General features: G+C 50.7%; 1 protein-coding gene across 2 annotated transcripts in view; it reads left to right on the top strand.

The window, feature by feature from the left end:
• The window catches only part of ZC3H3 (zinc finger CCCH-type containing 3), a 184,389-nt gene that overhangs the window by 57,496 nt on the left and 104,524 nt on the right, over positions 1-22,369 (top strand). For both annotated transcript variants that reach the window (XM_082314797.1, XM_082314798.1), the window contains exon 4: positions 19,434-19,584. In XM_082314797.1, the coding sequence (XP_082170923.1) occupies positions 19,434-19,584 (151 nt within the window). The remainder of the gene's footprint in view (positions 1-19,433; positions 19,585-22,369) is intronic.

The following is a 22,369-nucleotide window of genomic DNA, read 5'->3' on the forward strand; positions in this document are numbered from 1 at the left end:
TGCACAGTCTCATGTGGTGTCGTGCTTATTTCAGATTTCCTAACGACGAATGGCTCGCTTGAGCCATCCAGGTAGCCAATGGAAATTTCCTTCTTGTAATCCTCTCTTGCGTATTCAACACCATAAATTTAGATGACCATAAACCCCATGTGGACTTCAACCAAGCGAAGGTCTGGTTGTCGTGTTTCCATGGTTTAAGCTCCCTCTCACTGCCCCCACCCCAAAGAGGGCCATTTATTTGCATCACACCCATGAGAAGATTTCACCTCTGGTACAGGAACAGTGGTTTTGGCTCGTTGGGTCCCACTGAAGACCTGGTGCTGTCAGTTCCTGCAGCTCTGACCATGGGATGGGATGGTGGGGTAGGCTTTGGGTGCCTCTCGGTGCCATCTAGTCCCACGCTGAGCATCCAGAGGTGCCTGTCGGTGGAGTGCCGGAGGGTCCTTTCTCCTCGAGCGCAGATGAAGCCGTGGTCTTTGGGGAGGTGGAAGAAGTGGATGCGTGCCAAGCTCACCCAGCTGTATCACCCAAATGGGCAATACAAGCAAATAAACCACATGCACTGATGCTTGTGCATAGCTTAGGCTGTGAAAATTCTTATTTATAGTAACTTAATGGATCCTGTAGCTGCTTTAAGCAAATGAGGACATTTCTTTAAAGCAACAGCAATGTTCTTCCTCCTCCCCTCACCCTTCCAAACCCTTTTAACGTTCTAGCACATGAGCTAGCACATGCATTTGCTGCTGGCTGTCCGCATGTGGTGGCAGCCCTGAGTCTCTGGTGGCAAGCCACACGTGTACTACTTCTAAAAACTGATGGTAAAATGGCCCCAACCTTGGTTTTGAGAGCAGAGCTTCTGAGGAGCAAAATCACTGCTTGCCATGTAAGCTGGATTTGGGAGCAGCATCTATCCCCAACTTCATCTGTTGGAAGCAGCTCATATAAAAGGATTTTTCCCCAATGAAATGGAAACTGTGTTGGAGAGAGGTCGCAAAAATCGGAGAGGCCATGTTATTGTGGTCTCTACGGTCAACGTGAAAGTGGAGGTGCTGAGAGAGGCGGGCAGCCACAATGACAAACTAGGCTTTGTTCCTTGGGAGATAGCTCCTCCTCTTCAACCCAAGTTTCCCTTGGTACAGCTGAATGCCTCCTTGGCCCTTATCTCCTTCCCTTCATGCCTCTTTTTATGGCTCAAAAGTAGCTTCTCATTACCCTCAGCCTACGGTTCCCTTCCTTTATGCCATTGGGAATTTAGTACAACATCCCCAGAGTGCTGAATTCACTCCGGACGGTGTGTTTGTATTCTAGGAGAAGACTTTTCTTTGGTGTCAACCCAAAGTTTCATCTGGTCCTTCTCTGGGAGCGAAACGAAATGAACTGATGGATGGTGGCCAAGAGGGCCAACGGCATCCTGGCTTGCATCAGGAATGGTGTGGCCAGCAGGACCAGGGAGGTGATGGTGCCCCTGTACTCGGCACTGGTGAGGCCGCACCTCGAGTGCTCTGCTCAGTGTTGGGCCCCTCACTACAAGAAGGACATCGAGGTGCTGGAGCGTGGCCAGAGAAGGGCAACAAAGCTGGTGAAGGGTCTGGAGCACAAGTCTTGTGAGGAGCAGCTGAGGGAGCTGGGGTTGTTTAGTCTGGAGAAGAGGAGGCTGAGGGGAGCCCTCATCGCTCTCTGCAACGGCCTGAAAGGAGGCTGGAGCCGGGGGGGTCGGTCTCTGCTCCCCAGGAACAAGCGATGGGACAAGAGGAAACGGCCTCAAGCTGCGCCAGGGGAAGTTTAGGTTGGATATTAGGATAAACTTCTTCACGGAAAGGGCTGTCAGGCCCTGGCCCAGGCTGCCCAGGGCAGCGGTTGAGTCTCCATCCTTGGAGGTGTTTAAAAGACAGGGAGATGTGGTGCTTGAGGACATGGCTTAGTGATGGCCTTGGCAGTGTTAGGTTAACGGTTGGACTCGATGATCTTAAGGGTCTTTTCCAACCTTAACAATTCTGTGTTTCTATGATTCTGTACTGTGTTAGATGGAAACAGGCCCTGGTGCGGTTTGTTGGCTGCCTGCAGCAGCAGACACCTGCATGCACAGAGATGCTAGCAGTACTTATGTCTTATCTCCATGTTTTTTTTTCTGAGGGGATGCTGAAAAGCAGTGCAATCTCAGTAGCGTTGAATGGACATGAATTCTTCCTCCGTTAGGACACTGCAGCTGGAGATGCTGGGTTTTCTGCTTCTTTCCCTAAATGCAGAGCTTTGACCGTGGGGAGGAAGGGAAGGAGTTCACCCGGATAAACCCGCACCAGGCTGGCAGTCCTGCATGTCAAGGGTACCTTGGGCTGCTACCTGCCTCCAGGATCAGCGTTCGGTGATTTCTTTCCGACATAATCCCCTGATCTGTCTACGTGAGCATTTCCATGCAAGGATGTGCTCCTGAAGCATCATCCTGGTGTTAGGATGCTTGTTGGGATGATCCGAGTACGGCTTGCGTGCTAGGAGACGCGCGTGTCGGAGGAGGCAGGTTGGTTTTCCCAACTGGGAAAGCGTCCTGTGAGCGGCAAACTTCCAAAAGTCGCTTTGAAGGTAAAGAGATGGGATAGAAAAGGCACCTAAGTGAAGGTGCACGCTTTCCTCTTCTTCTTTCCCATCCATTCTAGGCTTTGTAGAGCGATGGATAAAAGGGGAAAAAAAAAAACCTACCCCAACCCACCCACAATAATCTATAGCAACTGTCACCCAGCAAACTACTCCCATTTCATACGGATAGGTTAGGTGTCAGCGCGCGATCGATGGCTCTCGTACAATAATTATAAAAACTAGCGGGTTGTGTTGCTTGAGTGAGTTTAAGAAGAGTAGGGTCTCAATCTTTCCTCTAATAGGGCTTTGACAGTCCGCAGCGCAGAGGCTTCGTCTTAGTCTGACAGTGTTGTCATTAAACACCAGGTAGCGTGGAACAACAGAGAACACGGGTTCGGAGCGCCAGGGAACACGCGGCTTTGACAGGAGTTATTTGTCATCGAGGAGCTGCCCAAACTCCTCAGCCTGCAATACGGACGGCTGCTTAAAGTGACTTATTGCCCCTGTCTGCGGCTGCAGTTGTGATTTGATAATCGGTAAATGTTTGTCAAAGATGAATTCCCTCCCTGATTCAGTGCTGTGCTGGAAAAGCAAATGAAAAGCGGGAAGAAAACCATATTGAATGGATTAAAGACTGGGGCAGGATGAGGATGACGGAAACAACAGGTTTCCCAGCTAACTTGCCCTCCTTCCTTTGGGGAGGTAGAGCGTCAAGGCTCGGGATGCTGCTGCTTCGCTGGGGCGGCGGGACGGAGGCTCGCCGTCAGCACGGGCGCTGGGGGACCGGCAGAACCGCATCCATGACAAAGGGTGGTTTTTTGCAGGCTTCGAAGCTCCTGGAGCTGCAGGTGGCATTCCTGTGCTTGGTCTCAAGGGGTCGCAAACCGGTGGGGAGCGATGGTCGTGTTCTCCTTCGCTTAACCACATCGCGGTGTTTCTGACTTTGGCTCCGTCCTCCTCTGCCGGTCACTGTCCTGGAGATTTCAAGAGTAATTTTTTGGTAAGGAGAGCAAAGTCTTGATTTTTTTTTTCTTTCCATGGACATGGTGCTCATCAGGCCTTTTGGAAAATATTCCCCTTGGCAAATACGTGTGCAGATACTTGGTAGTTGCAACTTGTAGTTGAAACCTTTTGTTTCTTGTTTGGATGGATTTGGAGCCTGTCCATTGCTTGCTTTATACAGAATTTTAGAAAGGAGAATGAAAGGACCTTAATAAACCTGCTGCTTGCAAAGTTTTCCTCCGTTCTTACAGAGTTTATACAAGTTTCTCTGCTGATGCCGGAGTCGGGTCAGGGTCTTTTTAAATGGATAGTTAGGAAAGGTAAAAGCTGGGTGGCCTTCAGATTGATAAATGGCTTTAAGGGTGGGGGAATACCTAACAGATTCAAATTTCTCCTTGTTAAATTAAAAAAAAAAAAAAAAAATTTAAGTCAATCCTAAAGCACGAATGCAAATGCATTTCCAGGCCGACAAGCGCTCCCTGTCATTTCCCGAGGCAGAGCCACCTCTCCCCGTGCCACGGCAAGGCGTTAACACGAGATCCGTGAATCCATTTGATTATAGCCGGGGTTTTTCTAGTGTCTGAAGTGCTGAAAACGATCAAGAGCAGGAAAAGTGGAGTGATTTATTAGACTCATAAAAATTCATACTTTGTTATTCCAGTCGTCTTCCATCTGCAGCTTGTTAGAACGAGAACCCCTGGCAGCTCCCGCCGCGAGGCCGGGGGGAGGAGGGCATTTATCAGCCTTCCTCCTGCCATCCCGTTCTCATTTAGAGAAATGGACCCAGCTCCGGGAAACACATTAATAATCATTCACTGAAGGAAGGGGGGAAAAAAACCCTCACCACCCTCTTTTGTTATAATAATAAGGGTTGTGTTTGAACAAGGTCCAATGCTCCAGAGACCCATTCAGGCTCTTTAACATGGGCCGTAGCCGGGAAAAGTGTGTTTAGCGAATTAAGCGTGACCACCTCTCGCCGGTCCCAGCGGAGGGGTGGATAACGTGCTCTCTCCCCATCCTTAGTGGGCTCATCTGCTCCCAGGGCCTTTGGACGGGGCCACCCCGGGGCCTCTCGGCAGCGGGGATGGGGATGCGGCGGAGCCGGGTACCGGCGGGGGGACCCCAGGGTGGGGATGTTGTGCCCACCCACCAGCTGCCGAGAGTGGGAACGTGGTTTCGGGACCATGCATCCTGGGTCACTGGGAGGTAGGTGGCAAGTGATGTGTCCTCCTGTCCCCAGTAAGGCTTGTTGGAGTCCGTCCGTCTCTCCCTCTCTCTGTATTTTGTGATTGGAGAGAATAAACCTAGATATTTGCCAGCGTTTTTGTTAAATATCGATATTAAAATTGTAGAGCTGAGTGAAAGACGCTCTGTTCTGCCCGTTATTCTCTGTGGCTTCCCAAATCACCTGGCTTCAGGTGCTGGCGTTCCTCTGAAGCCTTCCGACCCCGACCTCTTCGGAAAGCGATATAGCTGCGTCTTGCCTGGGTAATGGGGCTGCCTCGGGACCACGCAGGCAGCCATCACGGGGATGTATGTTCCTATCACTCGCTGGTGTGTCCGACAATGCTGTAGCCATCACCCATTTGCTACAGCTCACGCAGCGTTTGCAAATTCGGCTGCAGCCAAAATTCATTTGAAAACCACTGAGCGTCCCAAGGAGGCAGGGAGCCGTGGAAGAAGCACTTGGTGGCTCCGGGCCGGACTCTGGGAAGTGATTTCCATCCCGCTGCACTTCTAATGCAGTCTTCAGCGTGACGATGGTCCTCGTGGAGCTGCCCTTATCTCTATGGATGGAGGAATGGAGATGCCACAGCACATGGCTGTGTCCCAGGCATTCCCCGCTGTAGTTCAACTGGAAAAGTTAATCCTTACTACTGCGACTATAAGGGATGGAAAACCCTATGAGCAACCGGGTGGTTTCCTGCTCGCTGGAGGAAGGGGAGCGCAGCCTGTGATGTATAACATGCCGACGATCGGCGTGTAATGGGCTACCAATCATCAGTAAAGATCTACGTGTATTAAATCAACGTTAGCCTTTCCAGGACCGGGAGACATACATCATGAATCTTCAACATTATGTGCAAGATTTAAATACCTAATTTAGTATGATAAAAAAATCGCAGCGAGGGGCTGTGTGGCACCTTGTGCTCGGCAGCCCTGAGTTGTTAGCGATTACCTTTCCTAAACGGAGATGCTGACCCTGAGCATCTTTAGTCTGGTGCTGGCAAAGAAAAAAACCCAAACCAAAAAACCAAAAGAAACTGGATCCAATAAACCTCCTTTTACCCCACGCAGGCTGGGGAAGGAGTGCTGGAGAGCTGCTTAGTGGAAAAGGAGCTGGGGGTGTTGGTCGACAGCCGCTGAACGTGAGCCAGCAGGGTGCCCAGGTGGCCAAGAGGGCCAGTGGCATCCTGGCTTGTGTCAGGAACGGTGTGGCCAGCAGGAGCAGGGAGGTGATGGTGCCCCTGTGCTGGGCACTGGTGAGGCCGCCCCTCGAATGCTGTGCTCAGCGCTGGGCCCCGCACCCCAAGGCGGCCATGGAGGGGCTGGAGCGTGGCCAGAGCAGGGCAGCGAGGCTGGGGCAGGGGCTGGAGCACAAGGCTGGGGAGGAGCGGCTGAGGGAGCTGGGGGGGCTCAGCCTGGAGAAGAGGAGGCTGAGGGGAGCCCTCATCGCTCTCTGCAACGGCCTGAAAGGAGGCTGGAGCCGGGGGGGTCGGGCTCTTCTCCCAGGCAGCAAGCAACAGGAGCAAACGGTCTCAAGTTGTGCCAGGGGAGATTTAGATTAGATATTAGGAAAAATTTCTGCATGGAGAGAGTGGTCAGGCATTGGAACAGGCTGCCCAGGGAAGTGGTGCAATCACAGTCCCTGGAAGTGTCCAAAAACGGTGTGGATGTGGTGCTGAGGGACCTGGTTTAGAGGTGGGCCTGGCAGTTAGGGTAGCGGTTGGACTTGATCATCTCGGAGGTCTTTTCCAACCGTAATGATTCTATGATTCTATATGCAGCATCTCATCCACGGATGGCAATGGGGACGGGAGGCTGCAGCCTGTACCCGAGGTGGGAAGGAGGAAACACTCGCTGTGCCACTTGCAAGCGCCCAGTATTCCCAGCACGTAGCAATAAAAGTTCGCCTTTTTCCCCATTCCTCGTAAAACGCGTGCGTGAGCTCCGAGGGTGTTACACCAGGAGTGGCACGCTCAGGCAGCAAATTGGCAACGATGCTTTCCGTAGGGAGATGCCTGTATCGTGCTGCGTCAGTAGACGGGTCGTGGAGGGATGGGTGGAGGAGACAGCAGAGGGGTTGGGGTAGATGAACCAGATGGGTGGGCTGATCAGAAGGGTGGATGGGTTGATCGGAGATGCAGATGAGCTAACTTTCTCAGTGCGAACATGCATACAGATGTACACCACGGAGGCAGGAGTCCCAGCTAGCGAGGATGCCCGGTGACGTCTTTTCCCCTAGTTTTTGTGCAAAGGGGGTATTGCGAACCCGCTCCCTAGTCTCAAGAAGGAATTACCAACCTTGCACGATGCTGTGTGGTTTCCTTCTCTTGATCTTGTTCAGCATCGGCTGCAGCAGCAGGCTGAAAGGGGAGTGCAGGTCCTCAGCCTTTTGGGAGCCTGATCTTGAGTGTCTCTTGCAGCACCATTTTTCCAGGGACTTTCTTGGAGCAATCCGACTTTCACGTCTGCTGCTTTTCATTCTGCTGCCTCCCCTTCTCTCCTGTCACGGTTGCTGATGATGTTTCCTTGCTGGCAGTGTTCTTCTTGCCGCGCCGTCCCCAGCTTCTCCAGATGCTCTCCTCCTCGCTCCCCTTCTCTCCGCTCTTCTCAACAGCCAAGGGATCACCTGGTTCCCCCATGCCATCTCCACGCATGGTGAAGCTTTCATAAACCTTTGGATTATTTCTAAATAGGGAGCAAGAGATGTTGTTTCTTCCTTTGCATTGTGCTGTAAGCTTCGATGCTGTCTGACGGCCATGATAATCACTGAACCATAAACTGGTTTGGGTTGGAAGGGACCTCTAAAGGTCACCTACTCCAACCCCCCTGCCATGGGCAGGGACATCTTCAACCAGATCAGGGTGCTCACAGCCCTGTCCAACCTGGCCTTGAATGTTTCAAGGGATGGGGCATCTCCCACCTCTCTGGGCAACCTGGGCCAGTGTCTCACCACCCTCAGCGTAAAACATTTCTTCCTTATGTCCAGTCTAACCCTACTCTCTTCCAGTTGAAAACCATCACCCCTTGTCCTATCAGTCCAGGCCCTACTAAAAAGCCTGTCCCCATCTTCCTTACCAGCCCCCTTTAAGCACTGACAGGCCACAAGAAGGTCTCCCCGCAGCCTTCTCTTCTCCAGGCTGCACAAGCCCAACTCTCCCAGCCTTTCTCCAGAGCAGAGGGGTTCCAGCCCTCGGACCATTTCCGTGGCCTCCTCTGGCCCCGCTCCAACAGCTCCATGTCTGTCTGGTGCTGGGGACCCCCGAGCTGGAGGCAGGGCTGCAGGGGGGTCTCAGGACATGGGAGCAGAGGGGCAGAATCCCCTCCCTCGCCCTGCTGGCCCCATCACTTGATTTTTCCCGTGAAGCTGGGCAGTGCTTTCCCCATTGCCTCCACTCCTTATTTCCAGGAAACAAAAGTCCTTTTTGCTTAAAACCAGGAATTTCAGGTGCATACCCAGGCACATGCCATTCATTTGAAGAGCATATGAGGATTTTAATACCTTCCCTACTAAAATGGGTATTTCCTTACAGTTGGTCTCTAGCAAGTGCCACCGCACCAAAGCACTGTCGTGCCTGATGGGTTACATTAACTTCATCTTCGCCTGCGGTCCGTTCAGCGTAAAGGAATTAGCGAAGCAGATTTGGTATTAATTCCCCAAATGTTCCCAGCTGAAAGTGGCTGCCGTGCTAAGCAAATATTGCAATGGGTTTGGAGCCCGCTAAAACGTTGCAGCTGCAAAGCCCGCGCTTCTCTTGTCCTCTGCGAATATTACAGCCTGAACAGCAGTCTTGCTTGGGGTCACAGGTAAAGCACTTTTGATCAATTGGATTTATTTCCTATTAAGCAGCAGTTCATGATCATAAACCATCGTTTACATTCTGGCATAAATAGCCGTTGCTCTTGAAAGAGCTCAGAACTGAATGAGTGTGAAAATTAAATTCCCCTCTTAAACCGAAGGATGGTCCTTTTGGAAGCTGATTCTAGTAGCAATATAATTAACCTCTTGCTGTGCCATTCTGTGTGAACATATTGAACATGCTCTGTGATAATCATCCTGTAATACTGGTGTCTGCTTTCACACTAAATTCGTAACAGTATTACAGTAATCCCAAATCCTTTTGTTAACTCTAGGGACTTGGCCAAGTTGGTAGCCAGAACAAAAAGCATCGGAGCCGCATGGCTCCGGGCTGGTGTTTTACAGGTGCTTCTGGTGTAATGGGAAACACCGAAACGATTTGCTTTTGGGTGTAGGAGCTGTGGTGAAACTTTATTCAGGTTCACCCACAGATCAATCCTCGTTGCAAGGTCATTTGATACATGATCCGTTAATACAACTCTTGAAAGGTCCATGCAGGAATTGAGTAGGTCTACAACCTCTTCTGGAACTGCACAGGGTTTTTTTTAACGCCGTTGGAGGCAGAGCTACACTGGCTTTTAGTGGCTCTTAGCTTTTAACTGCTGGGACCCCTCCTTTTTCTCGCATATTATTCAGCGTAATTGCTATTATATGCTCTCTGCTCCTGCATCCAGTCCCCAAACCCCACTGCTGCCTTTCTGTTTTAGCCCATCTTCTCTCTGCCTTTCTCATTTTTTTCTCTCCATTTTCTGTGTCCTTCCCATCCGCAGTATTTCTCACCCCAGGAACCACGTGGTGTTGGGGATGGGGATATCCCCAGGCGTTGTGTTGTCACCTTTGCACCCAACGGCGAGCAGAAATCTCTCCGGGAAAGCAACACTTGGCCAAAGGCCAGCGAGTGTTTCTTTACATCCCTCTGTCTATACCAGGGTAGTTCACCCTCCCGGTTTTAGGGAGGATGCTGTGGACATGGCTATTTTATCGGCGGCTGGCATCAGCGTTATTTTTCGTGAGGCTCTCAGTGCATCCTCAGCAGCCCCGAATGCGATGGCCGCAGCGTGGGACTGGCAGGTTGTGCAAGCAGAAGGGCATCCAGACCAGCACGTTACTCTCCGAGCGCCGTTTGCAAAATACCCATTGCTGTGCGCAAATCTAATCTTGGACCAAGGCGAAGCTGCTGCCCGATTTAACAAAAGAAAACAAAACTCACCCCAAAACGGGATCCAACCTCCGCTGGGTTGCTGCAGAACCCCTTGCCATGGTGGAGATTTGCTGGCAGAGCTGTCTTGGACCTCCCTGGTGGGCTCCAGCCGCTTGGGTCACTGCAAACCCCATGGTTCCTCAACTCAGCGCCGCTCTCAGTCACGATCATAAGTGCTAAAATATCTGCGATTGTGTTATCTTTTAAAAAATACTGGAATCCCTAACATGCTTGAATGGCACGACGTTTTAAAATTCGCTGTGTTTAAGGAAAAAGAAAAAAATAGCTGCGTGGCTCATCCCGTCTTCAAAGCGCCTTGCAAAGTTTTGTTGCGGACCCTACAGCAAAGCGGTGTCTTTGTATGTTATGTTGTTTTCCCCTCAAGAAATTGAGCTTAAGGTATGCCTCAACCAAACCACCTATTTCACAGTTGGGAAAATAGAGATGGGAGAAGTGGGGCGTAGGCTTTTAAATTCTGGGATTTTTAGCTTTCCTTCTGCTAGCGTGGCATCACTTCTCTTTAGAGATGAATTTTATAGCAGAAATAGAGCTCTCGAGTCCTTCACTAATGAATAATCACTGAGAAAGCGTTGTCTCCGCTGTGGTAGGAAAGCAGGTAGCACGAGGCTCTAGGATGATAACAAGGGATAGCTGGGACCCCAAAACCCCGTAATCCACCTTTCTTCTCCATGTGCACCAAGCTGTCGCAGCAGGAGGGGAGCTGGTGCATCCTCACCGTTGGAGCTTCCCACGGTGCTTTTGCTGTTGAGGTCTCTCCTGGCTGAAAACCCCTCTTCTGCCACCAAATTTGCCCTCATGTCCTGGTGTGGCCTCACCAGAGGGGTGATGGAGGGACAAGGGTGATGCTTGAGATTTTCCCTGTATTTTCCGTCTGTCTCCCCATGCTGTTGTGCTGAGAAGCGGTGGCCTGGTGGCTATCGCAGCTCCAATATCTGAAGCTCATCTTCACGGCTGCTCCGCTCCTGCGAGCCGGCTGGATCGATGGCTGTCTCCAGCTGTGACCCTGCACCCCTCACCCTCCCGTTGTATTGCGTATGGTGCAAAATAGCTTCTTGCCCAGCGTAGCCAGGGAAGCTACTTGAGATCCCTTCCAAGGCCGTTCTTGAAGGGATGGTGAGTTCCTGAGGCTTTTTCAGCCTGCAGAGCCTCTTGTGGGGACACGGAGGGAGCAGTGACAACCTCAGCAAGGCGTACAAGTCACTGGCTTGCAATGCGGGTGAGAAAATATCTCTCTTCCCTGGCATGCTCTTGTTAAACTGCTCTTTGGTAGCTGCATGTGTCTCCAGTTTATCCATGTTTTGGGACCGGACTGCTGCAACCAGCTCCTTGCATGCTGGAAAAGTTTCTTGCCTCTGTCATGCTTGTAAAATTTCCTTTTCTCCTAATAGTCCTTGATAACTTAAGCTGCACCTTTCAATTTCCCACGTATTTCAGATATAGAGAGCCAAAGAGTTTGCTGTGAATTTGTGTTATTGCTGCTGTTGTCTGGATTCTTTTTGGCTTACATTTATTGTCCCGGTATTGAGTTGAGTTGAAAGCACATATCACATTTTCGAAGAGAATAGAATAGTTCCAGTTGCGAGGGACCTAAAACAATCCCCTAGTCCAGCTGCCTGACCAACTCAGGGCTGACCAAAAGCTAAAGCATGCTGTTAAGGGTATTGTCCAAATGCCTCAAACACTGACAGGCTTGGGGCATCGACCACCTCTCTAGGAAGCCTGTTCCAGGTTTCGACCACCCTCTCGTAATGTCCAGTCTAAACCTCCCCTGGTGCAGCTTTGAACCATTCCCACGAGTCATAGAATCATGGAATCATTAAGGTTGGAAAAGACCCTTAAGATCATCGAGTCCAACCGTTAACCCAGCACTGCCAAGTCCATCTATACCATGTCCCCAAGCACCACGTCTCCCCGGCTTTTAAATCCCCCCAGGGATGGGGACTCAGCCCCTGCCCTGGGCAGCCTGGGCCAGGGCCTGGCAGCCCTTTCGGGGAAGAAGTTTTTCCCAATACCCAACCCAACCCTGCCCTGGCGCAGCTTGAGGCCGTTCCCTCTCGTCCCATCGCTTGTTCCTGGGGAGCAGAGACCGACCCCCCCGGCTCCAGCCTCCTTTCAGGCCGTTGCAGAGAGCGAGGAGGGCTCCCCTCAGCCTCCTCTTCTCCAGGCTGAGCCCCCCCAGCTCCCCCAGCCGCTCCTCCCCAGCCTTGTGCTCCAGCCCCTGCCCCAGCCTCGCTGCCCTGCTCTGGCCACGCTCCAGCCCCTCCATGGCCGCCTTGGGGTGCGGGGCCCAGCGCTGAGCACAGCATTCGAGGGGCGGCCTCACCAGTGCCCAGCGCAGGGGCACCATCACCTCCCTGCTCTGGCTGGCCACACCGTTCCTGACACAAGCCAGGATGCCACTGGCCCTCTTGGCCACCTGGGCACCCTGCTGGCTCATGTTCAGGCGGCTGTCGACCAACACCCCCAGGTCCTTTTCCCTCGGGCAGCTCCCAGCCGCTCCTCCCCACGCCTGCAGCGGTGCCTGGGGTTGGTGTGACCGAAGTGCAGGACCCGGCACTGAGCCTTGTTGAACCTCATACAGTTGGTCCTGGCCCGTCGATCCAGCCTGTCCTATCACTGAATCTCAGGGACAAGAGCTCAGCACCTCCCTCTCCCCCTCCTCTGGAAGCTGTAGAGAGCGATGAAGTCACCCCTCAGCCTCATTTCTCCAAACTAGACAAGCCTAAAGTCCTCAGCCACTCCTCCCAGGACATGCCTTCCAGCCCTTTCACCAGCTTTGTTGCCCTTCTCTGGACACATTCAAGTACCTTAACATCCTTCTTAAATGGTGGGGCCCAGAATTGCACACAGTACTCAAGGTGAGGCTGCACCAGTGCTCAATCTAGTCCAATGCTAGTTGGTAGTTGGACTAGATGATCGTTGTAGGTCCCTTCCAACTGGAGCTCTTCTACCTTCTTCTTCTTTCTTCTTCCTTCTTCTTCCCTCCTTCTTCTTCCTTCCTTCTTCCTTCTTCTTCCTTCCTTCTTCCTTCCTTCTTCCTTCCTTCTTCCTTCCTTCTTTCTTCCTTCTTCCTTCTCCTTCCTCCTCCTTCCTCCTCCTTCCTTCTTATCAATACAGCAGGATAATCACCTCTTTTGACCGGCTGGTTATACTGTGTTTGATGCACCCAAGGATGCGGTTTGCCCTCTTGGCTGCCAGGGCATGCTGCTGACTCCTATTGAGCCTGCTCTTGACCAGCACCCCCAGATCCCTGGACAGGATCCCTGGATCCCCCAGATCCTGCAGGACTGATCTCCATCCACTCCTCTCCCAAGCCGTGCTTGTGTCCAGAATTGCTCCGTCCTAGGTGCAGAATCCGGCATTTGTTCTTGTTAACTTTCATGCCGTTGATGATTGCCCAGTGCTCCAGTCTATTCAGATCCCTCTGCAAGCTCTCTTCTCCCTCAAGAGACTCAACGGCACCTCCCAGTTTGGTACCATCAGCAAACTTGCTAATGGTGCAATCAACTCCTGCATCCAGGTCATTGATACAAATCTCGAACAGATCTGGCCCCAGGATTGAAGCCTGAGGAACACCGCTGGTGACCGGTCGCCAGCCAGATGGAGCCCTGTTCACTGCAGCCCTTTGAGCCCTGCCCTTCAGGCAGTTCTTCACCAGCGCAGCGGGTACCCGCTCAGCTCACAGTTGGACAACTTGTCCAGAAGGATGCTGTGAGGGACAGGATCAAAAGCCTTCCTGAAATCCAGAAAAACTGTATCCACAGCCTTCGGTTCATGCACGAGGCGGGTGCCTTTATCGTAGAAGGGTATCGAATTAGGACACGGTCTTGCTGGGGCTTTACAAAGGGAGGGAGGTTTGGTCCCATGCTGTCCCGGAGCATCGCCCCACGTGGGTGATTTTCCTGCTGCTGCAAGCGCCTGCTGCCGCAGCGTGGGTTGGCTTTGGGTAGCAGATGAGCAGCAGCTTCATTCTGGGAGCTGAGGAAGAAATAACGGTGGTTTTTGCTGAATCTTTACTTCCAGACCTGGAGCAAATCCCGCGGCGAGGATGTTTGCGGGATTCATCTTCATGTTAGAAAGTGTTTGCTTTCAGAATGCCCTTCGGCAGAGATTTTTAGTTCTTTTTGGAGCTGCTTTTGGTTTCAAATGTGGTTTTTTTAAATCTCTGCTAGCATCAGAGCCTGTATCAGGAGTTAACGGCACGCTGGTGGCATCCTTTGCACATGTACTAATACTCCTTAGCTCTTTATTTTTCTTCCTAATGACTGTCTTTGAAAAAGCAATTCAGTTTTATCAGAGGTTTTTGGCCTCTGCTTTGCTTTTTTCTTAGTGGACTTGTCGTGACTGAGTTAAAAGGGCCCCTTAGGGTGGCCCTGCCGCATTCCTTCGCATCCCCGAGGTTTCCTCCGGAGCTGAGGACGATACTGGCACTGTATCAAAGATAGAGCTTCTGCTCCCCAATTTGCATTCGTTCCCGCTCTCATCTCGCATCCAAGTGCTGGAAGATCAATGTACCTGTCACTCATCGCTTCTCCGGCTCGTCTCGGAGAGGGGTTTAACAGCGGCGGCGGCGGCTCGGCACCGAGCCGCTGGTGGTCCAGCGTGCCCCGGCGGAGGCTCACGCACGGGGAGGCTCGTGATGGCTGATGATGGAGGGTAGGAGACCTGGTAGGGACTCAGGTCACGTCATGGCCCACAGCACTGGTTACTTTAATTTGTTTCCAATTTCCACAATTCCCATGCCCACATGGGGTGCTTTCTCTGTCCTATATCCTTTTCCAAAAGCAGCATTAACCTCTTGAATTTGGGAATCTGCGCTCCTGAAACTACCCTTGCTTCTTTAGCTTTCTTTTTCCCAGCAGTAGGTGGACAGAATTTACTCCACCAATACTGCAGTTCCCTTAATCCACCCCAAGCATCTTCCTCCTGCCGCGTGGACTTGCACGCTTGCTCGTTAGGGCTCGGCTGGCTGACGATGCTGGCCCGTCCCCGGAGAGACGCTGTAATGGCACAGCCACGCAGAAATAAATGGCTCAGGGTGTGGTGTTCCCCACCGCCTGCGTGCCAGCCCCTGTGTTATTGTAGGACCGAGATTATAGGACCTGGTTCGATTGAGAAGCAAAATTAGCTAATATCTGCCTCCCCTCCGCTTGGTTTTTGGCAAATGTAGAGGATTCAGATTTGATGAGAGCCTGTAGGGATGAAGGATTTGGAGTAAGTAACAGCAGGTCAATGTTCCCCCTGCTTTTTTCTTGCCATGGGGATGAAAACATGTTTTTACAAAAGGTTTTACTTTGCTTGTTGAAACTTCCTTGCGAGTGATCTTAATTCTCCGCTTTGTATTGGGGTCAGGAAAAAGCTGTCGCTTTCAACTGTTAAAACTTCGTTCATTTTGCGGAGGCACAGAATAGAAATAAGAGGCATTTTGGAATGGTTGGAGAATAGAAAAGTTTAGGGTGCGGCGGTGCTTACATGTTTTAAGGATGCCAGAAAGCGAGCCGCACCTCGGGTTATTCCCAGCTCTCCCGCCGACGTCCCAGGAGCCAGCCCTGGTTTTGCCCTCCCTGCTTCAGCTTCCCCAGGGGGTCAATTCCTGGTACCTCTCACGGCAAAATAAGAGCAGAAATAAGGATCCTTGTAAGCGTGTTGCATTCAATCCCTTTCCTAAAGGATGCGTGCGCTGGTGGGTCCCGGATCCCATCTGCTCGGAACGCCGTGGTTTTGGCAGCAAATTGCCCATCTCAAGGTCAGCGGTGGAGTTTGCAGCAGGATTTTTTCCGCGGGCACGGTAGGTGCGAGCGGTGCCCGGGGGATGTACGGCTCCGAATAAAGCACCAACCTCAGCAGCGTGCGGCCCGTTGCGATGGGCATGGGCTGCGAGCCCTGGCTGATAAATGATGCTCATATCCCATTCAAATATGATGCAAGCAGTTTTTTTGTAGTTTGTCTTCCATTGCGGTAGTAAAGTTTTTAATTAGGAAAGCTAATGAGATCGATTAGTCATTAGAACTGACCTCTGGATCTCTGCGAGGAGTGTGCATGTGTGCGCCGGGCTGATAACGGGGGACGCTGGGGTATTGTTTGTAATAAAAGCGTAAAGTGTTTGATTTGAGTGAAATGTGCCACGGGGAATACATCATGCGGAGAAAAAAAATTACAACCCTGGGAGCCTGTAATGAAGGGAATTAAACCAACATCCTATCTAAATAACATGATTATCTACACAAAACCCCTCAGCTAGCAAGTAATAATAGAAAACTGAGCTCTTCGGAGAGTCTCTTTCAGGAGGTGGTTAATGCTGGAGCTGTGCGCGCAGGCACTTTCAGAAGAGCGGCTCCGGCATGAATACACCATCCAATTACCGCCGGGGAATGGAGTTTACCAGGTGCCAGCCCGTCTGTGCAAGGCGGGGGGGGACGCCCGCAAGCCGCAACAATTTGGGACCTCTATTTCTTGTGCGAGCGTGAGGCGGGGGACGATGTCAGGCAGGAGTTTGATGAGGTTCTGGGTTGATTAGTGGCAGCTAGAGCTTGCATAGGGGCAAAAAAAAAAAAAATGTTAATAATGTATTCAACAAATTCCCAGCTTAATAATTTTGTAAGGTTGGAGCGGCGGAGGGAAAGGGTCAACTCGTGCTGTCGCTGTTCGGGGAGTGGATTTGCGGCTCTCATCCCTTCCCTGGTGCGAAAGAGCTGATTTGGGTACGTGGTTGATGCTATATCCGTGGGGGACTGGATGCGTCCATGCCTCGTGGGTGACAAAAGGGTCTTGTAGTCACCAGCCCTCACTGTAGCTGGGATGTCATCGTGTGTGTGCAGCGTTGGGCCACGCAGGGGTTTGCATGTCAGTCCTTTTGCGGATCCCATTTTGCAATCCTAAATACAGTTCTCTGAAGCAAAACGCTCCAACTTTGCTGGTGCTTGTGAGCAATTGTAATTAGAGCTTAAACCTTGCAAAGGGCTTTAAAAACCCACACAATGGTGCAGTCGCTGCCCCGAAGAATTTAGTCTGATACAAAAAGTTCCAGGAGAGGGAAACAGCGATGAAAACCCGTTTGCTTTCCGTCTTCTTTCCTCTCTCTTCTTGCCTAACCTCTAAAGCGATGGCTGCCTGCGGCTCCTCTGGTCATCGAATCATCGAATGGTTTGGGCTGGAAGGAACCTTTGAAGGCCATCTACTCCAACCCCCTGCCATGGGCAGGGACATCTCCCACTACATCAGGTTGCTCAGAGCCCCGTCCAACCTGGCCTTGAACACTTCCAATGATGGGGCATCCACAGCTTCTCTGGGCAACCTGGGCCAGTGCCTCACCACCCTCAGTGTAAAACATTTCTTCCTCCTATCTGGTCTGACTCTCCCCTCTTTCAGTTGAAAACCATCACCCCTTGTCCTATCAGTCCAGGCCCTGCTAAAAAGCCTGTCCCCATCTTCCTTACCAGCCCCCTTTAAGCACTGACAGGCCACAAGAAGGTCTCCCCGCAGCCTTCTCTTCTCCAGGCTGCACAAGCCCAACTCTCCCAGCCTTTCTCCAGAGCAGAGGGGTTCCAGCCCTCGGACCATTTCCGTGGCCTCCTCTGGCCCCGCTCCAACAGCTCCATGTCTGTCTGGTGCTGGGGACCCCCGAGCTGGAGGCAGGGCTGCAGGGGGGTCTCAGGACATGGGAGCAGAGGGGCAGAATCCCCTCCCTCGCCCCGCTGCCCACGCTGCTCTGGATGCGGCCCAGGAGACGCTTGGCTTTCTGGGCTGTGAGCGCACATTGCCGGCTCATGGCCAATTCTTTGTCCACCAGTATCTCAAAGTTCTTCCTCCTCAGGGCTGCTCCCAATCCCTTCATCCCCCAGTCTGTGTTGATACTGGGGCTTGCCCCTACCCAGGTGCAGGACCTTGCCCTTGGCCTTGTTGAACTTCACGAAGCTCACATGAGCCCACAAAACATCTGGTTTTATTTTAATTTCTTTTATTTTGATTTTTTATTCCAAATCACCAGAAGCTCTTTGAGTTACTGGGTTAACTTCCTGGCTTTTCAGTTTGTTCAACATTTACCGATTGACTTAACGCACCCTTACTTGGGGCGTACGTTGTAGCACTGCTGGTTTTATGGATGCTCGCTGGTTAACAGCACTGCGCCGGTCTTGAAAGCATCGTCAAAAGCGTGCTGCTTACTGCGACGCCGCAGAAAATAATTTGCATGCAGACATTATTTTGATGCATTAATTAAGCAGGGGTCCTGCACAGGAGTCGGAGGGATGTAAAAGAGTCTCTCTCAAAATAACGCGTCGGTGTTGGGATCTGGCTTCACGCGTGGTGCAAAGAGGAGGTCCCATACGCTGCGGCGTGGGCAAGCGCAATGCCAAGTTAGAGCTGGCCCAAAAGCCTTCCAAATTGTATTGCAGCCATATAAAAGAGGTTATTTGCGTAGCGTCGTGAGCGTGCTCGGGCTTTATAAGCGGCGTTGAAGGCTGTGAATCCCTCCATACGCTCCTCGCTTGGTGGTCATTTATCTTACACCATAGTATCGAGGAACGTCAACTTTATTATGAAAAATTCCAGTGATTTTTCTGTCGTGGCGGAGTCTGCTTTTCTCCTTCCCCCCCAGCAGAAGTTGTAACTCTCTGGCTGAGTTTGGGAGTGGAAGTTCATGCTGTAGGTTGCCTGATCCAAAACCCATCTCGTGTTGGGTTGCTGAACCCAACGCGAGATGCCGGCTTGCTTGGGAATGCACGTATTAAATATAAAGCCAGGGATCGCCATTACCACTGCTGCAGGGAGATGGGGAAGCTGCTCCCTCCGCTCTAGGGAACGAGATTGGCTCTAAAATGCATTTCCCTGATTTTCTTGTTTAGACATATCCTGGGATTTCCAGTTTACTGGGGAAGCAATGCTCTTCTCCCTTCTCTCACAGAGACAAACATGGGGACGGGTATAACATTTTCAGGGGAAATAATGATTCGGTTTTTCCCCTCTCAACCTTGCAATAATTTTAATTAGAGTATCTCCAAGAAAAACAGCCAGCCCTTTAAATCAGTTATAAAACCAGAAGACTTAGTCTCAGCATGTAGTGTCAGCTTTAATTATCTGGGCAGTTATAGCTGTATGTTATAAAAGTCGGGCAATTAGATGCATTCCTTAAAGCCACAAAAAAAATTGCTAGCTATCAAGTGGAGGAAAACCAGAGTCAAACATATAACTGTTAATTGCATGAAACATTCAGCAGAATAAACCAGTGTGTAGATCATCCTGCAAAATATGATGAAAACGGGAATGATTAAATGCGTAAACGTGTTTTCCAGTGTTGGGGATCAAGGGATTGTTGGTGAATGCATGATTCACCTGGTAGAGTTTCGCTGCCGGGCTGGTGAAACCAAACACCCTCAAGCCCATCAGAGCCTTTCTGTTACCGTCAACCACGGTGGTCCCACGCCTGACGCATCCCAGGGGTCTTCTGCCCCTTTTGCAGGTGCACAAGAGTTGGCCGTAGGACCTACCTTGGTGAGGTCCCTTCTGTCCCACGCACACCTGAATTTCAAGCCCTTTTTTCCATTTGCTTTCTCGTAGGAGCCAACTTGCACTTCGTAAGGAGCCCCCCAGCCAACAAGGTGATAAAGACACGCTACAGGATAGTGAAGAAGAACGTGGTGTCTCCAGCCTTATCGTCCTTCAGCAGCCCCATTCCCAACTGGAAGACGAGGCGCCCCGTGACATCCAGGTAATTCTTCCATCCCTTGAATGCAGCTGGTTGGGACACGGGAGCGAAGGGAGCTCCTACATTGGCTCCGTGTTATTATTGTTGCATGTTCATTGCTTAATTTCTCTATTTGTTTAGCCATTTCTGCGCACATTTTATTGACTTAAAGTGTAAAATCGTATTAGTAATCACGTTAGCCTGAGTCGGCGGCCAACAGCTTACCGCAGTCTGTGGCTTCATATTTATTCCCTGTTTGAATTAATTGTTTCCACGAAGCAGTTAAATAAACTGTAAGGAAGATGAATAAATGCACACAGCTTTTTACATCCAAGTAAACTTGCTTTTGGAGATAGACGTGGCCTGTTAATTGGGGATGGTCAAGCCTGCTAACGAAGCCAGACCTTCCCTCTACTTTATAACATTATTGTGTACATTGGTGCTACAGAGGAGCTTATTGAAAGCGTGGTGGAGGCAGATGCCCCAAATCTACACCAGGAGGTGGGTGCAGGCACAAACTTGCTTCTTGCCGGGTTATCTGGACGGGTGGAGCATCAGCCTGGCCCTGTAGCAAATAATTCGGCGTGCCAGCACCCGTCTGAAGAAGAGCGTCACGCAAGGATGGTGCCGTACCCTTGAGGCTGAGTCGTCTTAAATCAGCTGAGCTGCTGTCCGTATTTCAGCTACAAGCGAGCTGCAGCCACATTATCTGGTGGAGATGTTACCAAGGAACATCTCAGAGGGCAAGACAAGGTCTGGAAGTTGTGTATAAGCAGAAAGGTCATTATGGTGATTGATACTCTAAAAAAAGGCACTATTAGAACTGGCGTTTTTGGTTATAACCCAGATTCAGGCTATTCTTAGGTTGAGAATGACTTCTTCTCCCCCTGAAATGCTGGTTTGCCACTGTCACAGGCAATATTTTGGGCAAAGAGAGCCTATGGGCTTGTTCATTTTATTATTCATTCCACCGTAGCAAACCCGAGGAGCTGGGGGATGCTGCGGGCCGTCCCCCACCATCGGCTCCTCCGGTGGAGCAGCAACACGGGTCGGCATCAACGCCCTGCTCCAGGTGGTTTCTTCCAAAGGTTATTTCCCCCAGCAGCGCCCCAAGGGTTGACGGCTTTTATGGTGGGTGCTGCGGAGAGACAAAGATTGCGGTGACTGCTTTTAAAGCCTAATTTTGCCTGATTTTTCCCTATAGTAAGTGAATCTGGCTTTGAGTTTCCCAAATATTGGTATCTGAAGGGAGGGTTGGTTTTGGAAGACGTCAGGGTGATGAGGCAAAGTTCCAGGCAAACAGGGAGATTTAAAAAAGAGGTGTTTATTTTCAAACTATTTTTTAAAATAGAAAATTAAGTCTATTATTTTGTCGTGTTTTTTCAAGCTCTTAGTTGAGAAACTCCTCATCTCGTGTACTATACCGGCCTCGGTTTCAAAGTGCTTCTTCTCACATGGAAACTGTGGGATCCTTTTGGGCTAACAGCTGATTTCCACCCAAATTTTCTGCGGTCAATCTTACCTGCACCGCCTCCTCCTTTTTCTTCACCTTCTACTTTTGCCTTCGGTATCTTCCCACCTGCACATCGTGCCCTTTTATCCAGTCCTGAGAGCCACACGTCTCCTCTTACTGGCCCCCAAAAGCGGCTGGTTTGCCTCCTCCAGTCCAATTGCTGCTCTGTTTGTAGGTGCCACCTCCATTTGCACGTCCTTGGGGTCAACTTATTACATTTTCCTTGCCACAAACAAACCACATATTCTTTTTCTTGCTCCCTTATGCTACGTTTTCGCTGAATCAAGGCAGCATGTGTGCGCGTCTTACCTGCCAGTGACACTTCTTGCTTGCTCACCGCTCTCAGGCTACGACAGAAAGCCAGACCATCACATAAGTAATTGTTGTGTTTCTTCTTTGGCCCCAAAAGCAGCGTTTTTAAAATATTATTACTGATTTTTCAAAGTGTGGCTTTTGCATTGTGAATGTACAAGTATGTTATGGGAAAATTTTAAATTGTATTGCTTCTTAGAGGTTCATCATTTGCTGCCGGTAATTACGGCGCCTGGTATTTTCAATGCAAATGAAGATTTGTTTCTCGTGGCTTTTAATCTCCTGTTCCCTCCTGCAGTGCTGGTGTAATGCTGACTCTGGTTCTGGTCACTCCTGTAGCTGCAGTCACTGATGTGCTACTCAAATTGCCCCTAATGAGCGCATTTACATCCGCATCGACATGCGTCCTGCCCTTTCCCATCCCCAAGTTTGCTGCTCTTTTGGTCCTGAACCGGCCTTTTTTTGCAAATCCTCCTTTTATTTAGGGGGAAACAGCTGCTGCTTTCTGCTCCTGGTACAGGCAATCCCGTTCAAACAACCCTTCTTGCTCCGTCACTGCCCTCGCTGCAAATCCTGCCCATTTATCGGAGAAAAGATTGATTTTTGTTTCTAGTTTTTGTGACGGTGAAATGTTCTGCAACGGATCTGTGCAAAACTGATGCTTTAGTGTCTCTCTGCTGTTAATGTGCCTCAACTGGGACCTTGAAAGAGAAAATGTGAGCCAGGCAAGGCTCGCCCTGCTCCGTAATCCTCCCAGTTTTATTCCTGGGAGGGGAATTTGCGTCTTGTACCTGCTGTCTGTTGGTGGATTCGGTTCTGCAATGGCTTTCCCAGCCGGTGAAACATGATGGGTTTTTTGCCACTTGATTCTCTTTATAGCAAGAATCATCGTGTCGTACGGTGACATGACATTGCCCAAACCCGTTATCCCGTTGATGTACGAGACCGACTCGTGAAACCCTTTCAGACATCAGTGGTAAGGGA

Source organism: Platalea leucorodia (assembly GCF_965183815.1).
Source record: "Platalea leucorodia genome assembly, chromosome: 1".
Lineage (NCBI taxonomy): Eukaryota > Metazoa > Chordata > Aves > Pelecaniformes > Threskiornithidae > Platalea > Platalea leucorodia.